This window comes from Salmo trutta, chromosome 14 (assembly GCF_901001165.1).
Source record: "Salmo trutta chromosome 14, fSalTru1.1, whole genome shotgun sequence".
Classification (NCBI taxonomy): Eukaryota; Metazoa; Chordata; class Actinopteri; order Salmoniformes; family Salmonidae; genus Salmo; species Salmo trutta.
In genome coordinates this window covers 19,871,362-19,895,787 of record NC_042970.1, presented here as the reverse complement: position 1 = coordinate 19,895,787, position 24,426 = coordinate 19,871,362, and the positions used below count along the sequence as shown (strand labels likewise).

The 24,426-nt window shown below is 40.5% G+C and overlaps 1 protein-coding gene across 1 annotated transcript in view; it reads left to right on the top strand.

Annotated features, from left to right (window-relative positions):
- Positions 1-24,426, top strand: part of LOC115207568 (caM kinase-like vesicle-associated protein) — a 99,498-nt gene that overhangs the window by 62,438 nt on the left and 12,634 nt on the right. The window contains exons 2-4 of the mRNA XM_029774773.1: positions 20,794-20,901; positions 21,201-21,332; positions 23,978-24,052. Coding sequence (XP_029630633.1) covers positions 20,807-20,901; positions 21,201-21,332; positions 23,978-24,052 — 302 coding nt within the window. The 5' untranslated portion in view covers positions 20,794-20,806. The remainder of the gene's footprint in view (positions 1-20,793; positions 20,902-21,200; positions 21,333-23,977; positions 24,053-24,426) is intronic.

Genomic DNA, 24,426 nt, shown 5'->3' with positions numbered 1-24,426 from the left:
AAAGGAGAGACTTTTAGATTTCTTCAAAACAATCAAACTTTATTTTTTAATTACTGCAGTAATGGAGCTGGTCGGTAATCACCACTGGAGGTAATCACTGAGAACTCAACGAGCTGGTTTGAGCCACAGAATTTTATAGCAAAGTCCATCCTCCTTTTTTATTTAATTTTTTTTTATTTCACCTTTATTTAACCAGGTTGGCTAGTTGAGAACAAGTTCTCATTTGCAACTGCGACCTGGCCAAGATAAAGCATAGCAATTCAACACATACAACAACACAGAGTTACACATGGAATAAACAAAACATACAGTCAATAATACAGTAGAACAAAAGAAAACAAAAAGTCTATATACAGTGAGTGCAAATGAGGTAAGTTAAGGCAATAAATAGGCCATGGTGGCGACCTTCAGTCTACATGACACACAACAGATGTATGGAATGGGTCACAAGGTTAAGATTTGTATTTATAATTCACAGCAGCCAGTATCTGCTGTAAAAACAGTTCTCATTGTGTAGAGACCAATGTCTGGCCTCCCAACTCCATACTGGAGCCATCTCTCCCTGGTACCGTATAGAACAGAAACATTAACTCATGTTCTGGAATGCGGTATCCCCAAAGACATTGTAGATCCCCTGTCAGTGTTATCTCCCAGAGGCCCACTTTCAGTTCAAACGGACACAATAGAGTTATAAGAACCCTCTATTCTGTTGCATAAAGCAACCAGTTGATGCAATAAAAGTATTATAACATAATCTTGTAATTTTCACCGTAGCTCGGCTAGGAAAAGCCAGCTAACATTTACTCCTAAGGTGCTGACCAGTTGCACCCTCTATAACCACTGTTTATATTATTTTATCCTGCTGGTCATAATTTTTACATTGTATTCAATTTCCAGTGAGACTATTCAAGCAATCAACTATGCAAGCCCATGATGGGCGATCGGCAAATGCAGTCTGGAATCTGCTGGCATCACAGCACAACATCAACATCACTCTAATCACAGTCAGAAGACAGTTGAAGAAACTTGAGTTGACTTATGGAAAGGCTCTGTAAGACATATTATTTATTTATTTATATATATATATATACAGTTGAAGTCGGAAGTTTACATACACGTTAACCAAATACATTTAAACTCAGTTTTTCACAATTCCTGACATTTAATCCTTGTAAGAATTCCCTGTCCTAGGTCAGTTAGGATCACCACTTTATTTTAAGAATGTGAAATATCAGAATAATAGTAGAGAGAATGATTTATTCTCTAGGAGACAGAATGTGTCTCCTTCCTGAGTGGTATGATGGATGCGTGGTCCATGGTGTTTATACTTGCGTACTATTGTTTGTACAGATGAACGTGGTACCTTCAGGCATGTGTAAATTCCTCCCAAGGATGAACCAGACTTGTGGAGGTCTACAATTTTTTTGGAGGTCTTGGCTGATTTCTTTTGATTTTCCCATGATGTCAAGCAAAGAGGCACTGAGTTTGAAGGTAGGCCTTTAAATACATCCACAGGTACACCTCCAATTGACTCAAATGATGTCAATTTGCCTATCAGAAGCTTCTAAAGCCATGACATCATTTTCTGGAATTTTCCAAGCTGTTTATGGTGGAACAAGCTCCCTCACGACGCCAGGACAGCGGAGTCAATCACCACCTTCCGGAGACACCTGAAACCCCACCTCTTTAAGGAATACCTGGGATAGGATAAAGTAATCCTTCTAACCCCCCCCCCCCTAAAAAGATTTAGATGCACTATCGTAAAGTGGTTGACCACTGGATATCATAAGGTGAATGCACCAATTTGTAAGTCGCTCTGGATAAGAGCGTCTGCTAAATGACTTAAATGTAAATGTAAATGTTTAAAGGCACAGTCAAGTTAGTGTATGTAAACTTCTGACCCACTGGAATTGTGATACAGTGAATTCTAAGTTAAATAATCTGTCTGTAAACAATTTTTTGAAAAATTACTTGTGTCATGCACAAAGTAGATGTCCTAACCGACTTGACAAAACTATAGTTTGTTAATAAGAAATGTGTGGAGTGGTTGAAAAACGAGTTTTAATGACTCCAACCTAAGTGTATGTAAACTTCCAACTTCAACTGTATATATATATATATATGTATATTATTTCTTTTTTTTATTTCTTTTTTTGTTTTCTTTTTTTTTTCTTTTACAATTAACCTTTTTTTAACTAGGCAAGTCAGTAAAGAACAAATTCTTATTTACAATGACGACCTACCCCGGCAAAACCCAGATGACGCTGGGACAATTGTGCGCAGCACTATGGGACTCCCAATCACTGCCAGATGTGATACAGCATGGATTCAAACCAGGGACTGTAGTGATGCCTCTTGCACTGAGATGCAGTTCCTTGGACTGCTGCGCCACTCGGGAGTCATGACCAATATATATATTTTTATTTTTTGTCGAGCCCTTTGTCCACTGATCTCCACTGATGGTTGTCGACATGGTTGTCTTCTCTGCAAAAACAGACATTTTATTAGACAGTATGCCTACACATTGATAGGCTATATACATTTTATTTTTAAGAAAATGCACTGAAACCAAATACCTTTAGTTTTGGTGATCCTCTCAGCTCCTGCTCATTTTCAAGTCCACTGGTGGTTACAGTCCTAACCCTGGAACGGGTAGCACCATAGAAAGAAGCTGGCTTGATGAAAACTATGTCTGTAAGCCGAAAAAGGGTCTGCTCGGACCAAAACACACTGCCGCCCGGGTTTACATTGCAAATGAGGGCATAAACTGGGTCCAGATGCCAGCAGAGTAAGTGGACCTTTATGTTGTAAAATAAAGGTTAAATAAATAATAAATAAAGGATAAATAAATAAAATACCTACAACACCTACAGTAGGCCTACAGTATATCTAAAACATGTTTATATCTCTACATGTAGGTCTCCTGATTTAAACCCGATCAAACTTGTTTGGCATCAACTGAAAACATTCATGTAACTCTGCCATCAAGACGTTTTGGCTAGAGAAATTGATGAGACAATTCTCCTACTAACCTCCTTGGCAAGAGTCTTTTGTCCTGCTAATAGCCCATAATGGGTGGATGGATGGCTTCTTTTGTATTCCAATGTATTGAATGTATGTATTAGTTACTGTTATTTACCATTCTCAGACTGGAAACGTCTCATGTTCAAGTCCTTGTTTAAAAAACAATATTTTGGAGATGTTTTCAAATAACCAAAAAATGAGCGGCTATAATCTGAATAAAGGGGAAACGGATATTCTTAAACATGGGCTGAGACAATAGGCCCTTTTAAGTTTGTCTGGCTTGCCATTACAAATAAAATGTAATATTTTTTGCTCATATAATTTAAACAGGTTGCTCTCCGCCTGACTCTCCGCTTATTTTAGTTAAACGCTCTTCACAGACCATCCAAAACTAGCGATCAATTGTGGAGTCGTGCCTTTTATAATCACTTCAATTTTCGATTTTTCACTTCTAGACTATCAGAAAGAATGTTGCTATTTATTTATTTTGATCCAAAGCCATGAATGAGTGAGCTTTATGTACGTAGGTGCCAAGGCTATATGACTGCGCCATCGACTTGATTATTTAGCAAACATCACTTGCTGCTTATATTCAGTCAACACATCGTAAGAATATCATGAAATATAATTGAACATTGTCTATGTGAATTTGGTTGTGTCGCCCAAAAAAGTTACATATTGCCACTAAGTGTTTTCTCCAATTTATGCTTTGGCTACCAATACGAGTATAGGACAAGTCAACAATATTATTTGTGTATGAGTTACAGTAACAGAATATGAACTTTAATGTCACAACCGTCGCTTAAATAACTGGACCAAGGTGCAGCGTGAGTAGAGTTCCACATTGTATTGCTCTTGAAACTTAAAAAAACAAAGATATAACGATCGTGCAAAACAAAGCGCACAAAGGCACTCGCACAAAACAATATCCCACTAAGTATGATCCCCAATTAGAGGTAACGATTATCAGCTGCCTCTAATTGGGAACCATACACATACACCAACATAGAAATAAACTAACTAGAAATCCCCCTAGTCACACCCTGACCTAAAACACCATAGAGAACCCCGAGGGCTCTCTATGGTCAGGGCGTGACATTTGAAGTGAGATTTTCACTGGACAGTTACTTTAAGGCATACATCTTTGGAGGTGCAGTAATGAGGCAGTGTGTTGATGCTGCAGAATTTTGTTCTTCCCCAGTGAGCCTTTTAAAGGAAGCAATGCCATAGAATTCACTACTTGAGTAAATTAATGCAGTTTTGTAACAACTGTGGCAGCCCAGGGAGTCAGGTGAAACAAAAGTTGTTCTTTATTAAAGGTTGGGGAGAACAGGGAGGGGAGAAATACAACTGAAAGGCCTCTCAGGTAACGGGTGGGTCACTGTGTCAAGCGTGGCGGCTTCTCGGACCACCTGTGTTAACCTCTCTGGGCTAGTGGAATCCCGTGGCGCGATATTCAAATACCTTAGAAATGCTATTACTTCAATTTCTCAAACATATGACTATTTTACACCATTTTAAAGACAATACTCTCATTAATCTAACCACACTGTCAGATTTCAAAAAGGCTTTACAACGAAAGCAAAACATTAGATTATGTCAGCAGAGTACCCAGCCAGAAATAATCAGACACCCATTTTTCAAGCTAGCATATGTCACAAAAACCAAAACCACAGCTAAATGCAGCACTAACCTTTGATGATCTTCATCAGATGACACTCCTAGGACATTATGTTATACAATACATGCATGTTTTGTTCAATCAAGTTCATATTTATATCAAAAACCAGCTTTTTACATTAGCATGTGACTAGCATGTGACTAGCATTCCCACCGAACACTTCCGGTGAATTTACTAAATTACTCACGATAAACGTTCACAAAAAACATAACAATTATTTTAAGAATTATAGATACAGAACTCCTTTATGCAATCGCTATGTCCGATTTTAAAATAGCTTTTCGGTGAAAGCACATTTTGCAATATTCTGAGTAGATAGCCCGGCCATCACAGGCTAGCTATTTTGACACCCACCAAGTTTGGTACTCACCAAACTCAGATTTACTATAAGAAAAATTGGATTACCTTTGCTGTTCTTCGTCAGAATGCACTCCCAGGACTTCTACTTCAATAACAAATGTTGGTTTGGTTCCAAATAATCCATAGTTATATCCAAATAGCGGCGTTTTGTTCGTGCGTTCAAGACACTATCCGAAGGGTAAAGAAGGGTGACACGCCCAGGGCGTTTCGTGGCAAAAAAATTCAAAATATTCCATTACCGTACTTCGAAGCATGTCAAACGCTGTTTAAAATAAATTTTTATGCAATTTTTCTCGTAAAAAAGCGATAATATTCCGACCGGGAAACCCTGTTTTCGTTCAAAGACTGAAAATGTAAACATGGTGTCGTCTCGTGCACACGTGCACCAGTCTCATTGTTCTCAGATCGACCACTTACCAAATGCGCTACTGTTTTTCAGCCATGGCCTGCAAAGTCATCATTCAACGTTCTGGGGCCTTCTGAGAGCCTATGGGAGCGTTAGAAAATGTCACGTTATGCCAGAGATCCCCTGTTTTGGATAGAGATGATCAAGATGGCCAAGAAATGGTCAGAGAGGGCGCTTCCTGTTTGGAATCTTCTCAGGTTTTGGCCTGCCAAATGAGTTCTGTTATACTCACAGACACCATTCAAACAGTTTTAGAAACCTTAGGGTGTTTTCTATCCAAATCAACAATTATATGCATATTCTAGTTACTGGGCAGGAGTAGTAACCAGATTAAATCGGGTACGTTTTTTATCCGGCCGTGCAAATACTGCCCCCTATCCCCAACAGGTTAATGAACAAAAACAAGAGAGAATGCAATGTTTCAATACTTGCTCTCAACTTGCGTCGGGTTTTGTGCTGCCCGGGAATGTGTCCTCTTCCTTTGGGGGCAAAGAAAATGAAGAGAGAGAGACGGGTGAGTCAAACAAAGCCTAGTATCTTCTTCGGCATCTGATCGAGGTGCTTCTCATACTTACTCCAGTTCTTCTGAGGTCTATACGTACCCTCTGCCTGTCTATTAGAGGTCGACCGATTAATCGGAATGGCCGATTAATTAGGGCCAATTTCAAGTTTTCATAACAATCGGTAATCGGTATTTTTGGCCAACGATTTGCAGATTTTATTAGATTTTTTTATATATATATTATTATTTTTTTTTTTACACCTTTATTTAACTAGGCAAGTCAGATTAAGAACACATTCTTATTTTCAATGACGGCCTAGGAACGGGGGTTAACTGCCTTGTTCAGGGGGGATTCGTTTTTGCAACCTTCCGGTTACTAGTCCAACGCTCTAACCACCTGCCTTACATTGCACTCCATGAGGAGCCTGCATGGCATGCTGACGACCTGTTACGCGAGGGCAGCAAGAAGCCAAGGTAAGTTGCTAGCTAGCATTAAACTTATCTTATAAAAAACTATCAATCTTAACATAATCACTAGTTAACTACACATGGTTGATGATATTACTAGTTTATCTAACGTGCCCTGCGTTGCATATAATTGATGCGGTGCCTGTCAATTTCTCATTGAATCACAGCCTACTTCGACAAACAGGTGTTGATTTAACAAGCGAATTTGCAAAAAAAGCACTGTCGTTGAACCAATGTACCTAACCATAAACATCAATGCCTTTCTTTAAAACCAATACACAAGTATATATTTTTAAACCTGCATATTTAGTTAATATTGCCTGATAACATGAAATTGTGTCACTTATCTTGCGTACATTGCACACAGTCAGGGTATATGCCACAGTTTGGGCTGCCTGGCTCGTTGCGAACTAATTTGCCAGAATTTTACGTAATTATGACATAACATTGAATGTTGTGCAATGTAACAGGAATATTTAGACTTAAGGATGCCACCCGTTAGATAAAATACGGAACGGTTCCGTATTTCACTGAAAGAAAAAACTTTTGTTTTCGAGATGATAGTTTCCGGATTCGACCATATTAATGACCTAAGGCTCGTATTTCTGTGTGTTATTATGTTATAATTAAGTCTATGATTTGATAGAGCAGTCTGACTGAGCGGTGGTAGGCACCAGCAGGCTCGTAAGCATTCATTCAAACGGCACTTTTGTGCATTTTGCCAACAGCTCTTCGCTGTGCTTCAAGCTGTTTATGACTTCAAGCCGGGTGGGTATAATTTGTGGAACGTTCCAACAGGAATCTATTCCAAAAACTTCGTAAATAACAAGGTTGCCAAAAAACAACACAAACAATGTTGTATAGCGGCAGAATAAGATACCGGGTAGGGAGTGGTCTATTTCATTGCGTTTTTCACTCATCACGTTTATTCCGAAAAATGTCTGCCTCACTCTGGTTGCCTATGGACAAACATTAAGAATAAGCTACGTGGTGAGTTGTTGCCTATTCGGCAGCTAGTTAGCTAGGTTTGTATGCGTTGCTACTTTGTATGTGTTGTTGGTTGGCAACCTTTTACTTTACATTTTTTGGAACAGATTCCTGTTGGAACATTCCACAAATTATACCCACCCCTTCAAGCCTATCAACTCCCAAGATTAGGCTGGTGTAACCGTTGTGAAATGGCTAGCTAGTTTGCGGGGTGCGCGCTAATCGCTTTTCAAACGTCACTCGCTCTGAGACTTGGAGTAGTTGTTTCCCTTCCTCTACATGGGTAACTCTGCTTCGAGGGTGGCTGTTGTCGATGTGTTCTGGGTTCGAGCCCAGGTAGGAGGGAGGAGAGGGACGGAAGCTATACTGTTACACTGGCAATACTAAAGTGCCTATAAGAACATCCAATAGTCAAAGGTATATGAAATACAAATCGTATTGAGAGAAATAGTCCTATAATTCCTATAATAACTACAACCTAATACTTCTTACCTGGGAATATTGAAGACTCATGTTAAAAGGAACCACCAGCTTTCATATGTTCCCATGTTCTGAGCAAGGCACTTAAACGTTAGCTGTCTTACATGGCACATACTGCACTTTCACTTTCTTCTCCAACACTTTGTTTTGCATTATTTAAACCGAATTGATCTTGTATCATTATTTATTTGAGGCTAAATTGATTTTATTGATGTATTATATTAAGTTAAAATAAGTGTTCATTCAGTATTGTTGTAATTGTCATTATTACAAATAAATAAATGGGGGGGAAAAATTGGCCGATTAATCGGTATCGGCTTTTTTTGGGCCCTCCAATAATCGGCATTGGTATCAGCGTTGAAAAATCATAATCAGTCGACCTCTACTGTCTTCCCAAGCGCCTGAGTGACTGCACCTCTACTTACACCCATTTGGGGTAATGAGGGACAGGTGGGACCAATTCCAGGTGCCAACTGGTTGCAGCACATGGACTGGGTAGTGTTGGTGTTGAATCAGGTCATCTACAAGTCTCTGCTAGGTAAAGCCCCGCCTTATTTCAGCTCACTGGTCACCATAGCAGCACCCACCCGTAGCATGCGCTCCAGCAGGTATATCTCACGGGTCACCCCTAAAGCCAATTCTTCCTTTGGCCGCCTCTCCTTCCAGTTCTCTGCTGCCAATGCCTGGAACGAACTGCAAAAATCTCTGAAGCTGGAGACTCTTTACCTCCCTCACTAGCTTTAAGCACCAGCTGTCAGAGCAGCTCACAGATCACTGCACCTGTACATAGCTCATCTGTAAATAGCCCATTCAATATACCTCATCCCCATACTGTATTTATTTATTTATCTTGCTCCTTTGCAGCCCAGTATCTCTACTTGCACATTCATCTTCTGCACACCCTACCATTCCAGTGTTTAATTGCTATATTGTAATTACTTCGCCACCATGGCGTATTTATTGCCATACCTCTCTTATCCTACCTCATTTGCACATGCTGTATATAGATTTTTCTACTGTATTATTGATTGTATGTTTGTTTATTCCATGTGTAACTCTGTGTTGTTGTATGTGTCGAACTGCTTTGCTTTATCTTGACCAGGTCGCAGTTGAAAATGAGAACTTGTTCTCAACTAGCCTACCTGGTTAAATAAAGGTGAAATAAAAAAAAGAAAATCACCAGCTCCAGTTGGTGCCTGTAGAGCTGTCCATGGTGCTGACTCGACTTGGCCTCTCTAGCTCTCTGGAGCTGACCAAGCTCCTGCTCCTTCCTTCGTAGCTCCCTGCTTGCCGCCAGGTTGCCACAATACTAAAAAATAACCCCTAACCTAGGGACAGTGGGGGTCTTAAATGATTGACACCCTTGATAAAGATGAGCAAAAATTACTGTACAAAATAAATAATTCAAATAATGAGCTATAATGTATGCAAAAAAAGGGGACATTCTATTATTTTATACTAATACAATTGCTCAGAGAAAGAGATTTTGTTTAACAAGTAATATATTTTTTTTCTCAAAAAGGTAGGGGTAAAAATGATTGACACTCCTGTTTTCAATACCTTTCAGTATCTCACCTTGCGAGGATAACGGCACTGAGCCTTTTTCGAAAATGTTTTATGAGTTGGTGTCAGGAGGTCTATGTGTAGCTGGTGTATAGGAGTCAGGCGCAGGACAGCAGATAAGAGTAAATAAACATATTTTATTAAACATAATATAAATGCAATACAAAAACAGAGCCCACAATAACGGACCTACCTACATAGAAACAATCACTCACAAACAAACATGGGGGAACAGAGGGTTAAATAATGAACAGGTAATTGGTGGCTAGAAGGCCGGTGATGTCGAACGCCGAACGCCGCGAACAAGGAGAGGGACCGACTTCGGAGGAAGTCGTGACAGTTGGAGAACACATTGGGAGGGATCTTAGACCATTCATCCATACAAAATCCTTCCAGTTACTTGATACCCTTCATCTGCGCTTATGGACTTCCCTCTTCATTTCAAACCACAGGTTTTCCACCATATTATACAGTAGTTTTTTTATATTTAATAAATTAGAAAACATTTCTAAAAACCTGTTTTCGCTTTGTCATTATGGGGTATTGTGTGTAGATTGATTAGAATATTTGTATTTATTTAAGCCATTTTAGAATAAGGCGGTAACGTAACAAAATGTAGAAAAAGGGTCTGAATATTTTCCGAATGCACTGTATACTGCACTTGATTAACATCCCTGTTTTCAAGGGTTACACTGCAAAAGGACTGCAGCGTACTGCATTTATACTGTACTCTAATTACAGTTATACTGCAGTGTACTGCAGATATACTGCACTCTGACTGCAATATTTTTCATAAGGGCATCTCAGTCTCCAGACTTGAAACCCATTAAAACCTGTGGTTTGAATTGAAGAGGACAGCCCATAAGCACAGACGAAGAATATCAAGGAACTGGAAGGATTCCCCCCAATATGTTCTCCAACTCATAAAACATTTTAGAAAAAGGCTCATTGCCGTTATCCTTGCAAGATGAGGTATTGAAAGGTATTGATTTATAAAATCACAATATCTCACGTACTGTACTGTACACAAGCTGAGTGCTAATTCATTATTTTGGCCCTCTGTTCTGCTACTTTCATCCATAAAAGTTCACTTTGAATCGGAGACAGCCTTGACGTTAATGGGACTTTTTCCTGTTATACAACCTAGCTGGGAAACGTTCATTAGCATATCTGCATGCAAGGCGGCTTTACTCTTCACAGCCTAATGGCTACAAATGCAATAATTCACTTTTTTATTGCCTTTTGTAAACATACATTAGATTTAACATATTCATTGGTGTTATCACATCTGTCGGGGCAACGTTCATTTCATCTGATAGGAATTTAAAGGTGTTTAATTAAGAAAACCCTGCAGTTCTGATTTCTCTGCCTCAGTAAGGTTGCAGGGAAGGTGGGTGAGGCCCCTACCTCATATGTTATACATGGTTAGAGAAATAGGCTATGGAAATAGTATACTACTGTATGGAAAGAGTGTACTGTATGGATGTTGTCCACATTGTGTACAGTTCTGTAATTGGTTGTTTTGTCGCCATACTCTTGCTAGTAGTGCACTTATTCAAGAGAAAGGGAAAAGGAAAGGTGGATACGTCGTCAGTTGTACAACTGAATGCATTCAACTGAAATGTGTCTTCCGCATTTAACCCTACCCCTCGGCGCCTGGCGAACAGTGGGCTAACTGCCTTGCTCAAGCCACAAGGAATGCGACTAAACACACAAAACATCTCAGGGAGAATAAAGAGTCAATCCAGAATATTCCTTAAATGTGAGTCTTAAAATATTATGCCCTTTTTGTTTACTTCTTTATGGCTAGTTGCAGCATTTAATTTCAAAGTGTTTCCCGGGGGCGACCTTTGGCTGGGTCTGCTTTGCCTCTGACAGCACTGACATTCAGCCCACACTTAACCAGCCAAACAGCCCCTAGACTGGTCCTCTCCTCCATACTGCCAAGCCTCGCGCTGAGAAAACAACACACAATTCTCCAGTCTGTCTCCACAGTGGCAATTTTCCTGCAATTATCACACGTTGCTCGTTAATCCAAAAGCCAATACAGTAACATCTCTTCAATTTTCTCTAGACTCCTCTGTACTTATTGCCTGTTTGCATGTTTTCTGCCACCTTCTTTGTATTTCAAGTTGCTAGTACTGGAACAAACAAGTCAGGTTTGCTCACTATAACAATCCCTCTTCAAAGTCACCCTCAACAGCACAGCATACATTTTGAAGTCATGGTTAGGTTGAGTGAAATGGTGTAATAACATGCCAAGTCCTCAAACCTTTATTTTCGGTGATCCTCTCTCCCATCGGAGTGCAAGACAGTAAAAGGCAAACATTAGATCATCAGCATCCTTCTGACACCAGTCTTTCCTCAGCCAATACAGTTGTCGTCCTGCCCCTCCATATTGACCGTATCATAGTCACTCAACTGCAGGGTGGGAGAGACACATTTATAGCCATCCTACCTCTGCAGCAATCCCCAGAAGTCAGGACGGATGAAAGAAATGAATGTTAGGGATATTCATTTTGGAATGGTGCAAGAAAGAGAAATAGAGGGAGAAAAAAGAGTGAGTGCATTCAGACAGCAGTGCAACAATTGCACACACTTCCTCCATTGCATTAGAGGGAGAAATAGAGTTAGAGACATAGAGAAATGATATCGAGAAAAAGAGTGAGAAAGAAAGAAAAGTAAACAACAAAGTCTCAGCAGAGACATTTCATGGTGGGATTAGGCAGGAACACAGTTCTCTTCTGTAGGTAAAGCTTACCAACCCAGACAGATACCACTCATTTCTCCATTGCATTCGTCATACCACCAGGTAAAATAATCCCCTTTACTGCAGTGTTTAATCAGTGTGTTTAACTTAATCCCAGCTTTATCCCAACACAAGAGGTAAGGGGGTTTCTCATCGATTTCAATGGACATGAGAGAAGTCTAATTTGCTCATCACCTTGCCTCATCGGAAAAAGTATGCTGCTTCTAACAATCCTGGCTCTTTGTCCTTATCCATTTTCCTTCTCATAATTCATTGCTGTGTCTGCAGAAAATCATCAGTGATATAGAAGGCCGCCCACGGCAGGGCTACTGGCTGTGTGAGGGTCACACTGCCGACTGCTGTAAAGCATTTCACACAATCTCTTCACCCCATTGGAAGACTACAGTAGAAACACAGGATGATACTGCTCGACTTATGTGGATGGTGATTACACTGTGTCATTGCATACTTGATATCACTGCCTTGTGCCTCTGGTCTCTAAGTGAATGAATCAATTATATGCGATAAGCAGCTTAAAGTGTGTACTTTAGGTTAATTCTCAGCCTTTTTTTTCAGAGAATCTAAGAATAAGTACTAAACTCAGCAAAAAAAGAAACATGCCTTCTTCAGGACCCTGTCTTTCAAAGATAATTTGTAAAAATCCAAATAACTTCATAAATCCTCATTGCAAAGGGTTTAAACACTGTTTCCCATGCTTGTTCAGTGAACCATACACAATTAATGAACATGCACCTGTGGAACAGTCGTCAAGACACTAACAGCTTACAGATGGTAGGCAATTAAGGTCACAGTTATGAAAACTTAGGACACTAAAGAGGCCTTTCTACTGACTCTGCAAAACACCAAAAGAAAGGGCCCCTGCTCATCTGTGTGAACGTGCCTTAGGCATGCTGCAAGGAGGCATGAAGAGTGCAAATGTGGCCAGGGCAATAAATTAAAATGTCCGTACTGTGAGACGCTTAAGACAGCGCTACAGGGAGACAGGACGGACAGCTGATCGTCCTCGCAGTGGCAGACCACGTGTAACAACACCTGCATAGGATCGGTACATCCGAACATCACACCAGCGGGACAGGTACAGGATGGCAACAACAACTGCCCGAGTTACACTAAGAACGCACAATCCCTCCATCAGACTGCCCGCAATAGGCTGAGAGAGGCTGGACTGAGGGCTTGTAGGCCTGTTGTAAGGCAGGTCCTCACCAGACATCACCGGCAACAGAGTCGCCTATGGGCACAAACCCACCGTTGCTGGACCAGACAGGACTGGCAAAAAGTGCTCTTCACTGATGAGTCGCAGTTTTGTCTCACCAGGGGTGATGGTTGGATTCGTGTTTATCGTCGAAGGCATGAGCGTTACACCGAGGCCAGAGTACACCATACTCTGTAACTCAGGCAGTTGTTGTTGCCAGTACACCGTACTCTGGAGCGGGATCGATTTGGAGGTGGAGGGTCCGTCATGGTCTGGGGCGGTGTGTCACAGCATCATCGGACTGAGCTTGTTGTCATTGCAGGCAATCTCAACGCTGTGCGTTACAGGGACGACATCCTCCTCCCTCATGTGGTAACCTTCCTGTAGGCTCATCCTGACATGACCCTCCAGCATGACAATGCCACCAGCCATACTGCTCATTCTGTGCGTGATTTCCTGCAAGACAGGAATGTCAGTGTTCTGCCATGGCCAACGAAGAGCCCAGATCTCAATCCCATTGAGCACGTCTGGGACCTGTTGGATCGGAGGGTGAGGGCTAGGGCCATTCCCCCCAGAAATGTCTGGGAACTTGCAGGTGCCTTGGTGGAAGAGTGGGGTAACATCTCACAGCATGAAATGGCAAATCTGGTGCAGTCCATGAGGATGAGATGCACTGCAGTACTTAATGCAGATGGTGGCCACACCAGATACTGACTGTTACTTTTGATTTTGACCCCCCTTGTTCAAGGACACATTATTCCATTTCTGTTAGTCACATGTCTGTGGAACTTGTTCAGTTTGTGCCTCAGTTGTTGAACCTTGTTATATTAATTCAAATATTTACACATGTTAAGTTTGCTGATAATAAACGCAGTTGACAGTGAGAGGATGTTTCTTTTTTTACTGAGTTTATGTACGTTTTCCTCTAATAGACCTCTAGCCTAACCAACCCCGTCATCAGAGAGCTGTGTTTCCTCTGCAAGCCTGGTCTCATAGACTAAACGTAACATAGTAAAAGTAAATCAGGGACACTCCGATTAGTATGATATGTTACATTTGGTATGGTTACGTACTGTAAGACAGATGGTTACTTAAGACAAAAACGAAAGTAGGGTGGTTGGTCATGGTGGATGGGTAGGCGTATAACGCGAATGTCTAGCAACCCAAAGGTTGCAAGTTTGATTCTCATCACAGACAACTTTAGCATTTTAGCCAATTAGCAACTTTTCAACTACTTACTACTTTTTATCTACTTTGCAACTACTTAGCATGTTAGCTAACCCTTCCCCTAGCCTAGCTAACATTAGCCAGCTAGCTAATGTTAGCCAGCTAGCTAGAATTCGTAACATATCATACATTTGGCAAATTCGTAACATACAGTACATTTTGCGAATTAGTAACATATTGTACGTTTTCACATTTATAACATATAGTATGAATTGTAATTTGTAACATATATGAAATGAGTGATGGACATCCACAAATTAATACATACCATACAAAATGTAGCATATCATACTAAATGGAGTGTCTCAGATTTACATACAGAATAATATGAAATGCTCTGAAACCAGGTTGCCTCCACAGTTCGATATCAAAGAAATATCATGCTCTGTGAACCTGTGTGTTGAGTGACTTCAGAGTGACAGAGTAGAAAGCTAATCGGCGGTTCTGTGTAAAAGTCAATCTGAGCATGCACAAATAAAGTGAGTCTGAAACCATGTTCATAATTTTCCTTAAAGTCTATATGTTGGAGGTCAGGCTTTGTATGAAAAGTTTAAATAGGAAATTGCAGGAATTTTGACCAATAAAGGGTAGGTTGCCAAGTCTCAAAAAAGGGTTTTCAGTCAATCATATTTCATGGCTTTTAGAAAGGGCTCACAGAGCTTTTTGCTTTTTTTCCACTCACAGTTGTCCCCCAATGTTACTTATGAAGATGAGATTACAGGGTAGCAATACAGACTAAATTGAAGTGTCTTGAGTTTTGTTTGCGTGTTCTACAGTCTTGTAAAGATAGGGACTGGGACAGGTAATGTATCATCCATAACATATTTTTTTGGGGGGGGGAAGTTGTTATAAAACATTCACTTTCATCAAGGTTTTATATGGTATCTAATTGGTTTTGTTATTTTCATTGTCAGTATCCTTTTTCAGCATTATGATATCCGTAACATTCATAACGCTTGTGGATGTGATGGATATTGATGTATCATATCTTGGTTTTAGAAGCTTGTGCATTCACCACCATTTGTGTGATTGTTCTGGGATGTATTCTTCAGACTTTTACTGAAGCAATTCATTGTTGATATCTTGAAAATGATGTGTTTTAGCTAAGATTCTCTTGGAATATACAGTATATGCCGAAAGGCATTTCTCATAAATGACAGTACTGATTTCTGGATAGAAAGATGAGATGTGTTTTTCAATAATCTGTGAATAGTCCTATAGTGTATTTTTCAATTGAAAGTCCCCCAGAATATTCGAACCTTATCCAGTGTCCAGAAAAATGGTTTGCTAGTATACGCACATCTACAGTATATTGTCTCATTTGCATATCTTGTTACAATATTTCAGAACATTTGTCGGACAAAAAAAGTATTAATTCAATTGGTAAAGGTACATTTTTAAACACACAGAGTGTACAAAACATTACGAACACCTTCCTAATATTGAGTTGCATCAATATTGGCTGCATGTCCTTTGGGTGGTGGACCATTCTTGATACACACGGGAAACTGTTGAGCATGAAAACCCCAGCAGCGTTGCAGTTCTTGACACAAACCGGTGTATCTGGCACCTACTAACATACCCCATTCAAGGCACTTAAATATTTTGTCTTACCCATTCACCCTCTGAATGGCACACATACACAATCCATGTCTCAATGGTCTCAAGGCTTACAAATCCTTCATTAACCTGTCTTCTCCCCTTCATCTACACTGATTGAAGTGGATTGAACAAGTGACATCAATAAGGGATCATAGCTTTCACCTGGATTTACCTAGTCAGTCTATGTCATGGAAAGAGTAGGTGTTCATAATGTTTTGTACACTCAGTGTATATAAAGGGTGTGGTTCCTGGCCTTGTATACTATTCAGGCTACCTGTAATTATCCAATCCTAAGGTACTATGCCTTTTGCTGACATTTTAAAAACATTCTAAATGACAACAGATGTGTTATGAATTTGATCAAGACATCTTTCTGATTTTAATGTCTTTTTCAGACTCTGTAACATCCATAACGGAGGGTGTAACATCCATAACGGAGGGTGTAACATCCATAATGAAGGGTGTAACATCCATAACGGAGGGTGTAACATCCATAACGGAGGGTGTAACATCCATAACGGAGGGTGTAACATCCATAACGGAGGGTGTAACATCCATAACGGAGGGCGTAACATCCATAACAGGGGGTGTAACATCCATAACGGAGGGTGTAACATCCATAACAGGGGGTGTAACATCCATAACGGAGGGTGTAACATCCATAACGGAGGGTGTAACATCCGTAACGGACTCTGTAACATCCGTAACGGACTCTGTAACATCCGTAACGGACTCTGTAACATCCGTAATGGACTCTGTAACATCCATAACGGAGGGTGTAACATCCATAACGGAGGGTGTAACATCCATAACGGAGGGTGTAACATCCATAACGGAGGGTGTAACATCCGTAACGGATGTTTTTCCCCTCTAAAGTAATAATGGAAAAGACAATCTTTTCAAAATGATCATTTTTGTGTTCAGCTAAGCCTTTCCTTCGAAATGACAATGTGTATTTTGACTTAAGACTTACAAACTCAAACTTTTGCTGATATGTTCAGTCTCCCCAAAAAGCTTGGCCATTTCATGTAGCATCATAACACTTCTTATTTGCAAAATTTCTCCAAAAAGTCTGATTTATTGGGGATACACTCCCCCTAATGGGTACTATAGACACACACATCAAAAGTTGAATTTATATTTTGTTTGTCCATTCTGTGAGACATTAAAGTTGTGATTTTGCATGCACATGTAATGTCCGTAATGTTGCAATCGCCCTAATCTGTAATCACTTCCACTTTTAGGATACATGTTTGTTTGCTTAGATCTGTTACTTTAATGGACATTCATTTTACCTTGGCAGCATCCGATAGAACTCATCAGGGCACTAAAAAAGAGAACCGTAACAAACAGGCTTCTGTCTGTCTGTCTGTCTGTCTGTCTGTCTGTCTGTCTGTCTGTCTGTCTGTCTGTCTGTCTGTCTGTCTGTCTGTCTGTCTGTCTGTCTGTCTGTCTGTCTGTCTGTGTTATAGCCACTTGGGGAAAGAAAATGTTATTTTTATTGTCTTGTATGTGCATTAGTAAAATCTATTTTTTTCCTGATGCATTTGTTAATGGCGAGGCTTGCCAGACCAGCTCTGCTTTAATTTGAATGATGCTCTAGCAGGAGTCTATTTCTTTCCCAAGCTGCATTGTCTAATGGAGGGAGGGAGCAAGGAAAGGTGAATGCTTTGTCTCGCCTGCACTACACGACACAAACTCTCCTCGCCTGCGCTACACAACACACTGTCCTCGCCTGCACTACACGACACAAACTCTCTCCTCGCCTGCGCTACACAACACACTGTCCTCACCTGCACTACACAACACACTGTCCTCGCCTGCACTACACGACACAAACTCTCTCCTCGGCTGCGCTACACAGCACACTGTCCTCGCCTGCGCTAAACAACACACTGTCCTCGCCTGCGCTACACAACACACTGTCCTAGCCTGCGCTAAACAACACACTGTCCTCGCCTGCGCAACACAGACTCTCTTCTCGCTTGCGCTACACAACACAGACTTTATCCTCACCTGTGCTACACAACACAGACTCAACACAGACTCTCTCCTCTCCTGCGCTACACAACACAACACACAATACACTCTCTCCTCGCCTGCAATACACAATACACTCTCTCCTCGCCTGCAATACACAATACACTCTCTCCTCGCCTGCAATACACAATACACTCTCTCCTTGCCTGCAACACACAATACACTCTCTCCTTGCCTGCAACACACAATACACTCTCTCCTTGCCTGCAATACACAATACACTCTCTCTTCGCCTGCGCAACACAAAAGACTAGGCCTGGGTGATATGGCCCAAAAATCATATCTACAATATATCTTTACTATTTTCTACATTGTAGAATAACAATGAAGACGTCAAAACTATGAAATAACACATATAGAATCATGTAGTAACCATAAAAGTGTTAAACAAATCAGAATATATTTTAGATTTTAGATTCTTCAAAGTAGCCACCCTTTACCTTGGTGACAGCTTTGCACACTCTTGGCATTCTCTCAACCAGATTCACCTGGAATGCTTTTCCAACATTCTTGAAGGAGTTCCCACATATGCTAAGCACTTGTTGGCTGCTTTTCCTTCACTCTGCGGTCCAACTCATCCCAAACCATCTCAATTGGGTTTAGGTCAGGTGATTGTGGAGGCCAGGTCATCTAATCACTCTCCTTCTTGGTCAAATAGCCCTTACACAGCCTGGAGGTGTGTTTTGGGTCATCGTCCTGTTAAAAAACAAATTATAATCCCACTAAGTGCAAACCAGATGGGAGGACGTATCGCTGCAGAATGCTGTGTTAGCCATGCTGGTTAAGTGTGCCTTGAATTCTAAATAAACGTGTCTCACAAAGACATGGCGGTTGGAACCAGAAATCTCAAATTTGGAAGACAGATTTCTACTGTTCTAATGTCCATTACTTGTGTTTCTTGGCCCAAGTAAGTCTCTTCTTCTTATTGGTGTCCTTTAGTAGTGGTTTCGTTGCAGCAATTCGACCATGAAGGCCTGATTCCCGCAGTCTCCTCTGAACAGTTGATTTTGAGATGTGTCTGTTTCTTGAACTCTGTGAAGCATTTATTTGGGCTGCAATTTCTGAGGCTGGTAACGCGAATTAACTTATCCTCTGCAGCAGAGGTAACTCTGGGTCTTCCTTTCCTGTGGTGGTCCTCATAAGAGCAAGTTTTTTCATAGCGCTTGATGGTTTTTGCGACTGCACTTGAAGAAACGTTCAAAGTTCTTGAATTCTTCCGGCTTGACTGACCTTCATGTCCTAAAGTAATGATGGACTGTCATTTCTCTTTGCTTATTTGAGCTGTTCTTGACATAATATGGACTTGGTCTTTTACCAGATAGGGCATTCTTCTGCATACCACCCCTACCTTGTCACAACACAACTGATCAAATGCATTAAGAAGGAAAGAAATTACACCAATTCATTTTTAACAAGGCACACCTGTTAATTGAAATGCATTCCAGGTGACCACGTCATGAAGCTAGTTGAGAGAATGCAAAGATTGAGCAAAGCTGTCATCAAGGCAAAGGATGGCTACTTTGAAGAATCTCAAATATAAAATATATTTTGATTTGTTTAACACTTTTTTGGTACCATATGATTCCATGTGTTATTTCATAGTTTTGATGTCTACACTATTATTTTACAATGTAGAAAATAGTAAAAAATAAAGAATAACCCTTGAATGAGTAGGTGTGTCCAAACTTTTAACTGGTACTGTATTAACTCATTCACTTATCCAGATAGATTCTCTCTCCAAAATCAAACATTTGTCAATACACTCCTTTCTTTTCATGACTTCCAAAACAGACTTCCAAAACAACTGTATGGCCCTGTCTTTAAGAGACGATACAATACCTCCAAAAAATAACAAAATAACATGCCAATTAAGCTGTCCATAAACTCCTCTGCAGCAAATTTCGATAGGCTGTTCTCCAGTTTCACTCAGTGCTCTTAGAGAGAAGTAGAAGCAGCACTGCGATTAGGTCCATAAATGTCATGCGGAGCCCATAAAGCGCTTTCATTCTTCTCAGTGTCCTCTGGTGTTCTGCTCATAAATCGGTCGCTCCTCTTCCCTGATTGGAAATACTTCACTTGTTGCTGTGGCAGGCTGGCAGCCTCGCTGATGGAGCACAATGCATTAGAGTTTCTATTCTCCTGCTCAGCCTCCGTTAGCATTTGGACCCCCCTGTCAGTCAGTTGCCTGCTGCTTTTAAAGTTGAGTCGCCTAGCAGCTCCTTGCATCACGCTCTGCAGCTCATCAAAATGTGGTTTTGTTAATACAAGATTATCAAAGGCTTGTTACAGTAGCCAAGTGAAACAATCGGCTCAACAGTCGTACCATACTGTCTGCTGGCGTTGGGTGTTTATCAGTCCCTCTTTCTCGCCACTGGTGCCATGTTTCATGGTTAAGGGATGCTGTTTGATGTGGTGTGTAATAATGTACAGTCATGGTAAATAGCGTGTGACATTCATTACATGATTCCAGGTCTCTCTCTCTCTCTCTCAGGGCAAGAGTGGCCATGCCATTTGGCTGTTTAACGCTCGGGGAAAAGAAGGATTACAACAATCCCTCGGAGGTGACTGATAAATATGACCTGGGACAGATTGTTAAATCGTAAGTGTGCTGCTAGTCGTCCACCAGACTGAACAAACAGGAAATACATGAAACCCACCATCAACCCTCTAGTCTGGGTTTTTCCTTTGTATGGTATGGCACCAGATTATTTGATAACGTACTAAGTAAAAAAATCAATAAGGACAAATGCGTTATTCAAGTCCACCTACAATGTATAGGAAGGCTGTTCCCATAGCCATAATGATAAAATCATAATCAAGGGCTTTACTAATTTAGAAACCCATTTACGTTTACTTTGGATGTTTATAAATGTGTGATTTTGTGCATTTCCTTTTCAGGGAGGAGTTCTGTGAGATCTTCAGGGCAAAGGACAAAAACACACTGAAAATGTTTACTTGTAAAAAGTTCTTGAAAAAGGATGGGAGGAAAGTTCGGAAGGCTGCAAAAAATGAGATCCTCATTTTAAAGATGTGAGTTGCTGTTATCAACTTTAAACTCTGCCATCTGTCATTTTGTGTCTGCGTTCACAAAACTATTCTCTGTAAATGAATTTTGTTTTATAACAGATGGTGTATTATTCCTGTAGGCTATGTGAATGTGTAATCTCTATGAGGAATAAGATGTTTCGTTTCTATACACTTTATCTTCTGAAAGACAGAATGCGCACAGTGGACATCCATTAGAGCGAAGAACAGGGAAATGTCTGCAGCATTTTTTATGAAAAAGGAAAGCAAATTTCATCCCACTGAATGATCACACTGGGTAGCATTATTTTCTCCAACGGTGTTTATCTCCAACTATTTTTCTCCCATTAGGCTCCTTATTCATCATTCTGTGGCAGCCTCTCTTTCATCACATCCCTCTCCAGTAAAACCAACATTAGCATAACCTGAGCCTTATCAAACAATTTGTTTCAGGCAGTAGGGAACTCAAAGAACACAGATGAAAAAGCCAATGTACATAATGGAAGATGAAAGTGTCATTTCTTGAAGGGTTATCTAATACCGTGGAGTCTTTTCTCCCGATACACAAAAGCATGACCTTCATCGGGCTTGCAATTTCAATTGGTTTCTTGATATATTTTCTTGTGGTTGGTGGCCATTACTTTCAGTGACTGGAAAATATGCCAGTCTGTCAGTCCAATCCCCTGAAGCACCATTGAAAGCTAGCAGCACACCTACCACATACGGCCAATGGGTTCCATGTTGTCTAACATCTGAAGTGTTACACTCTCTCGCCTCGCTGGCAAAACTCACCTTGAAGTTTCTTAGCTTGTGCAGTCGTTATCATGGTCATAGTCAAGCACTCTATACGGTTCTGCCACATAGTCGTCCTTGCACATACAGTACCAATCAAAAGTTTGGACACACCTACTCATTCCAGGGTTTTTCTGTATTTTTGTAGAATAATAGTTAAGACATAAAAACTATGAAATAACACATATGGAATCATGAATTAACCAAAAAAGTGTTAAACAAATCAAAATAGATTTTATATTTGAGATTTTTCAAAGTAGCCACCCTTTGCCTTGTTGACAGCTTTGCACACTCTTGGCATTCTCTCAACTAGCTTCATGAGGTAATCACCTAAAATGCATTTCAATTAACAGGTGTGCCTTGTTAAAAATGTATTTGTGTAATTTCTTTCCTTCTTAATGCGTTTGGTCAGTTGTGTTGTGACAAGGTAGGGGTGGTATACAGAAGAATGCCCTATTTAGTAAAAGACCAAGTCCATATTATGTCAAGAACAGCTCAAATAAGCAAAGAGAAATGACAGTCCATCATTACTTTAAGACATGAAGGCCAGTCAAGCCGTAAAATTTCAAGAACTTTGAAAGTTTCTTCAAGTGCAGTGGCAACAACCATCAAGCGCTATGATGAAACTGGCTCTCATGAGGACCACCAGAGGATAGGAAAATCAGAGCTACCTCTGCTGCAGAGGATAAGTTCATTAGAGTTACCAGCCTCAGAAATCGGCAATTAACTACACCTCAGATTGCAACTCACGGAGTTCAAGTAACAGACACATCTCAAAATCAACTGTTCAGAGGAAACTGCGTGAATCAGGCCTTCATGGTCGAACTGCTGCAACAAAACCCCTACTAAAGGACACCAATAATAAGAAGAGACTTGCTTGGGCCAAGAAACACAAGTAATGGACATTAGAACAGTAGAAATCTGTCTTCCAAATTTGAGATTTCTGGTTCCAACCGCCATGTCTTTGTGAGACGCGTTTATTTAGAATTCAAGGCACACTTAACCAGCATGGCTAACACAGCATTCTGCAGCGATACGTCCTCCCATCTGGTTTGCACTTAGTGGGATTATAATTTGTTTTTTAACAGGACGATGACCCAAAACACACTGTGTAAGGGCTATTTGACCAAGAAGGAGAGTGATTAGATGACCTGGCCTCCACAATCACCTGACCTAAACCCAATTGAGATGGTTTGGGATGAGTTGGACCGCAGAGTGAAGGAAAAGCTGCCAACAAGGGTTCAGCATATGTGGGAACTCCTTCAAGACTATTGGGAAAGCATTCCAGGTGAAGCTGGTTGAGAGAATGCCAAGAGTGTGCAAAGCTGTCATCAAGGCAAAGGGTGGCTACTTTGAGGAATCAAATATTTTAAGTATATATTTCTGTTTTTAGTAGTTTTTTTTATTACTACACGATTTCATGTGTTATTTCATAGTTTTGATGTCTTCACTATTATTCTACAATGTAGAAAATAGTAAAAATAAAGAAAACCCTTGAATGAGTAGGTTTGTCCAAAATTTTGACATGTACTGTAAAGCCCTCATAAACAGACATTCAACTCATACATAAAGCACAGTACATTATTTATGGGAATACATTTTTCCTCCATTAAGAAGATGTTTAAGCATGCAGATCTCACAGTCCTTTTTTAATTAAATTGATTGTTTACTGATGCATTTTTTCCTGCCCATGTTTGCCGTTCCTCTCGGCATGGCTGACTGTTGGAGTGTGTTATTCATGAGTGTTAATGTACCCATATACCGTACTGTATGTGTTTCAATGACGGCACCCCCATCTCTCTCCACCCCTCACACTCCTTTTTACTCTCCTCTCTCCCCCTGTGGCCTGCTCTATCCAGGGTGAAGCACCCTAATATTCTCCAGCTGGTGGAGGTCTATGAGACCAGAAAAGAGTATTTCCTCTTCCTTGAACTGTGAGTTGAATCGTCTGATTGGTTGAGATTGCGCTCCTTTGCAGCAGCAGGCGTCTATGTGTTGATTATGCACTCATGGGGAATGAACTGTAGTAGCCGGAGGCCATGTAGATATGAGCACAGCTCTGAACTCCCCTTCTGCAGCCTTCATTTGCTATTCAGATATTATTCATTTCTGGCTGCTCCATATTCTCATCAGTCTGTGTTCTTGGGGATTTGTTGCATTACCATAGATACATTAAATATATGATACTCATCTCCTCCAGGATTGCATTGATTTGTGAGTCTGTAATTCTGGTCATAAGGTAAACTATCAGAGATCAGAGGAGAATCCAGTGTTGAAATGAATGAAATCATCACATTAAGCAGGTTTG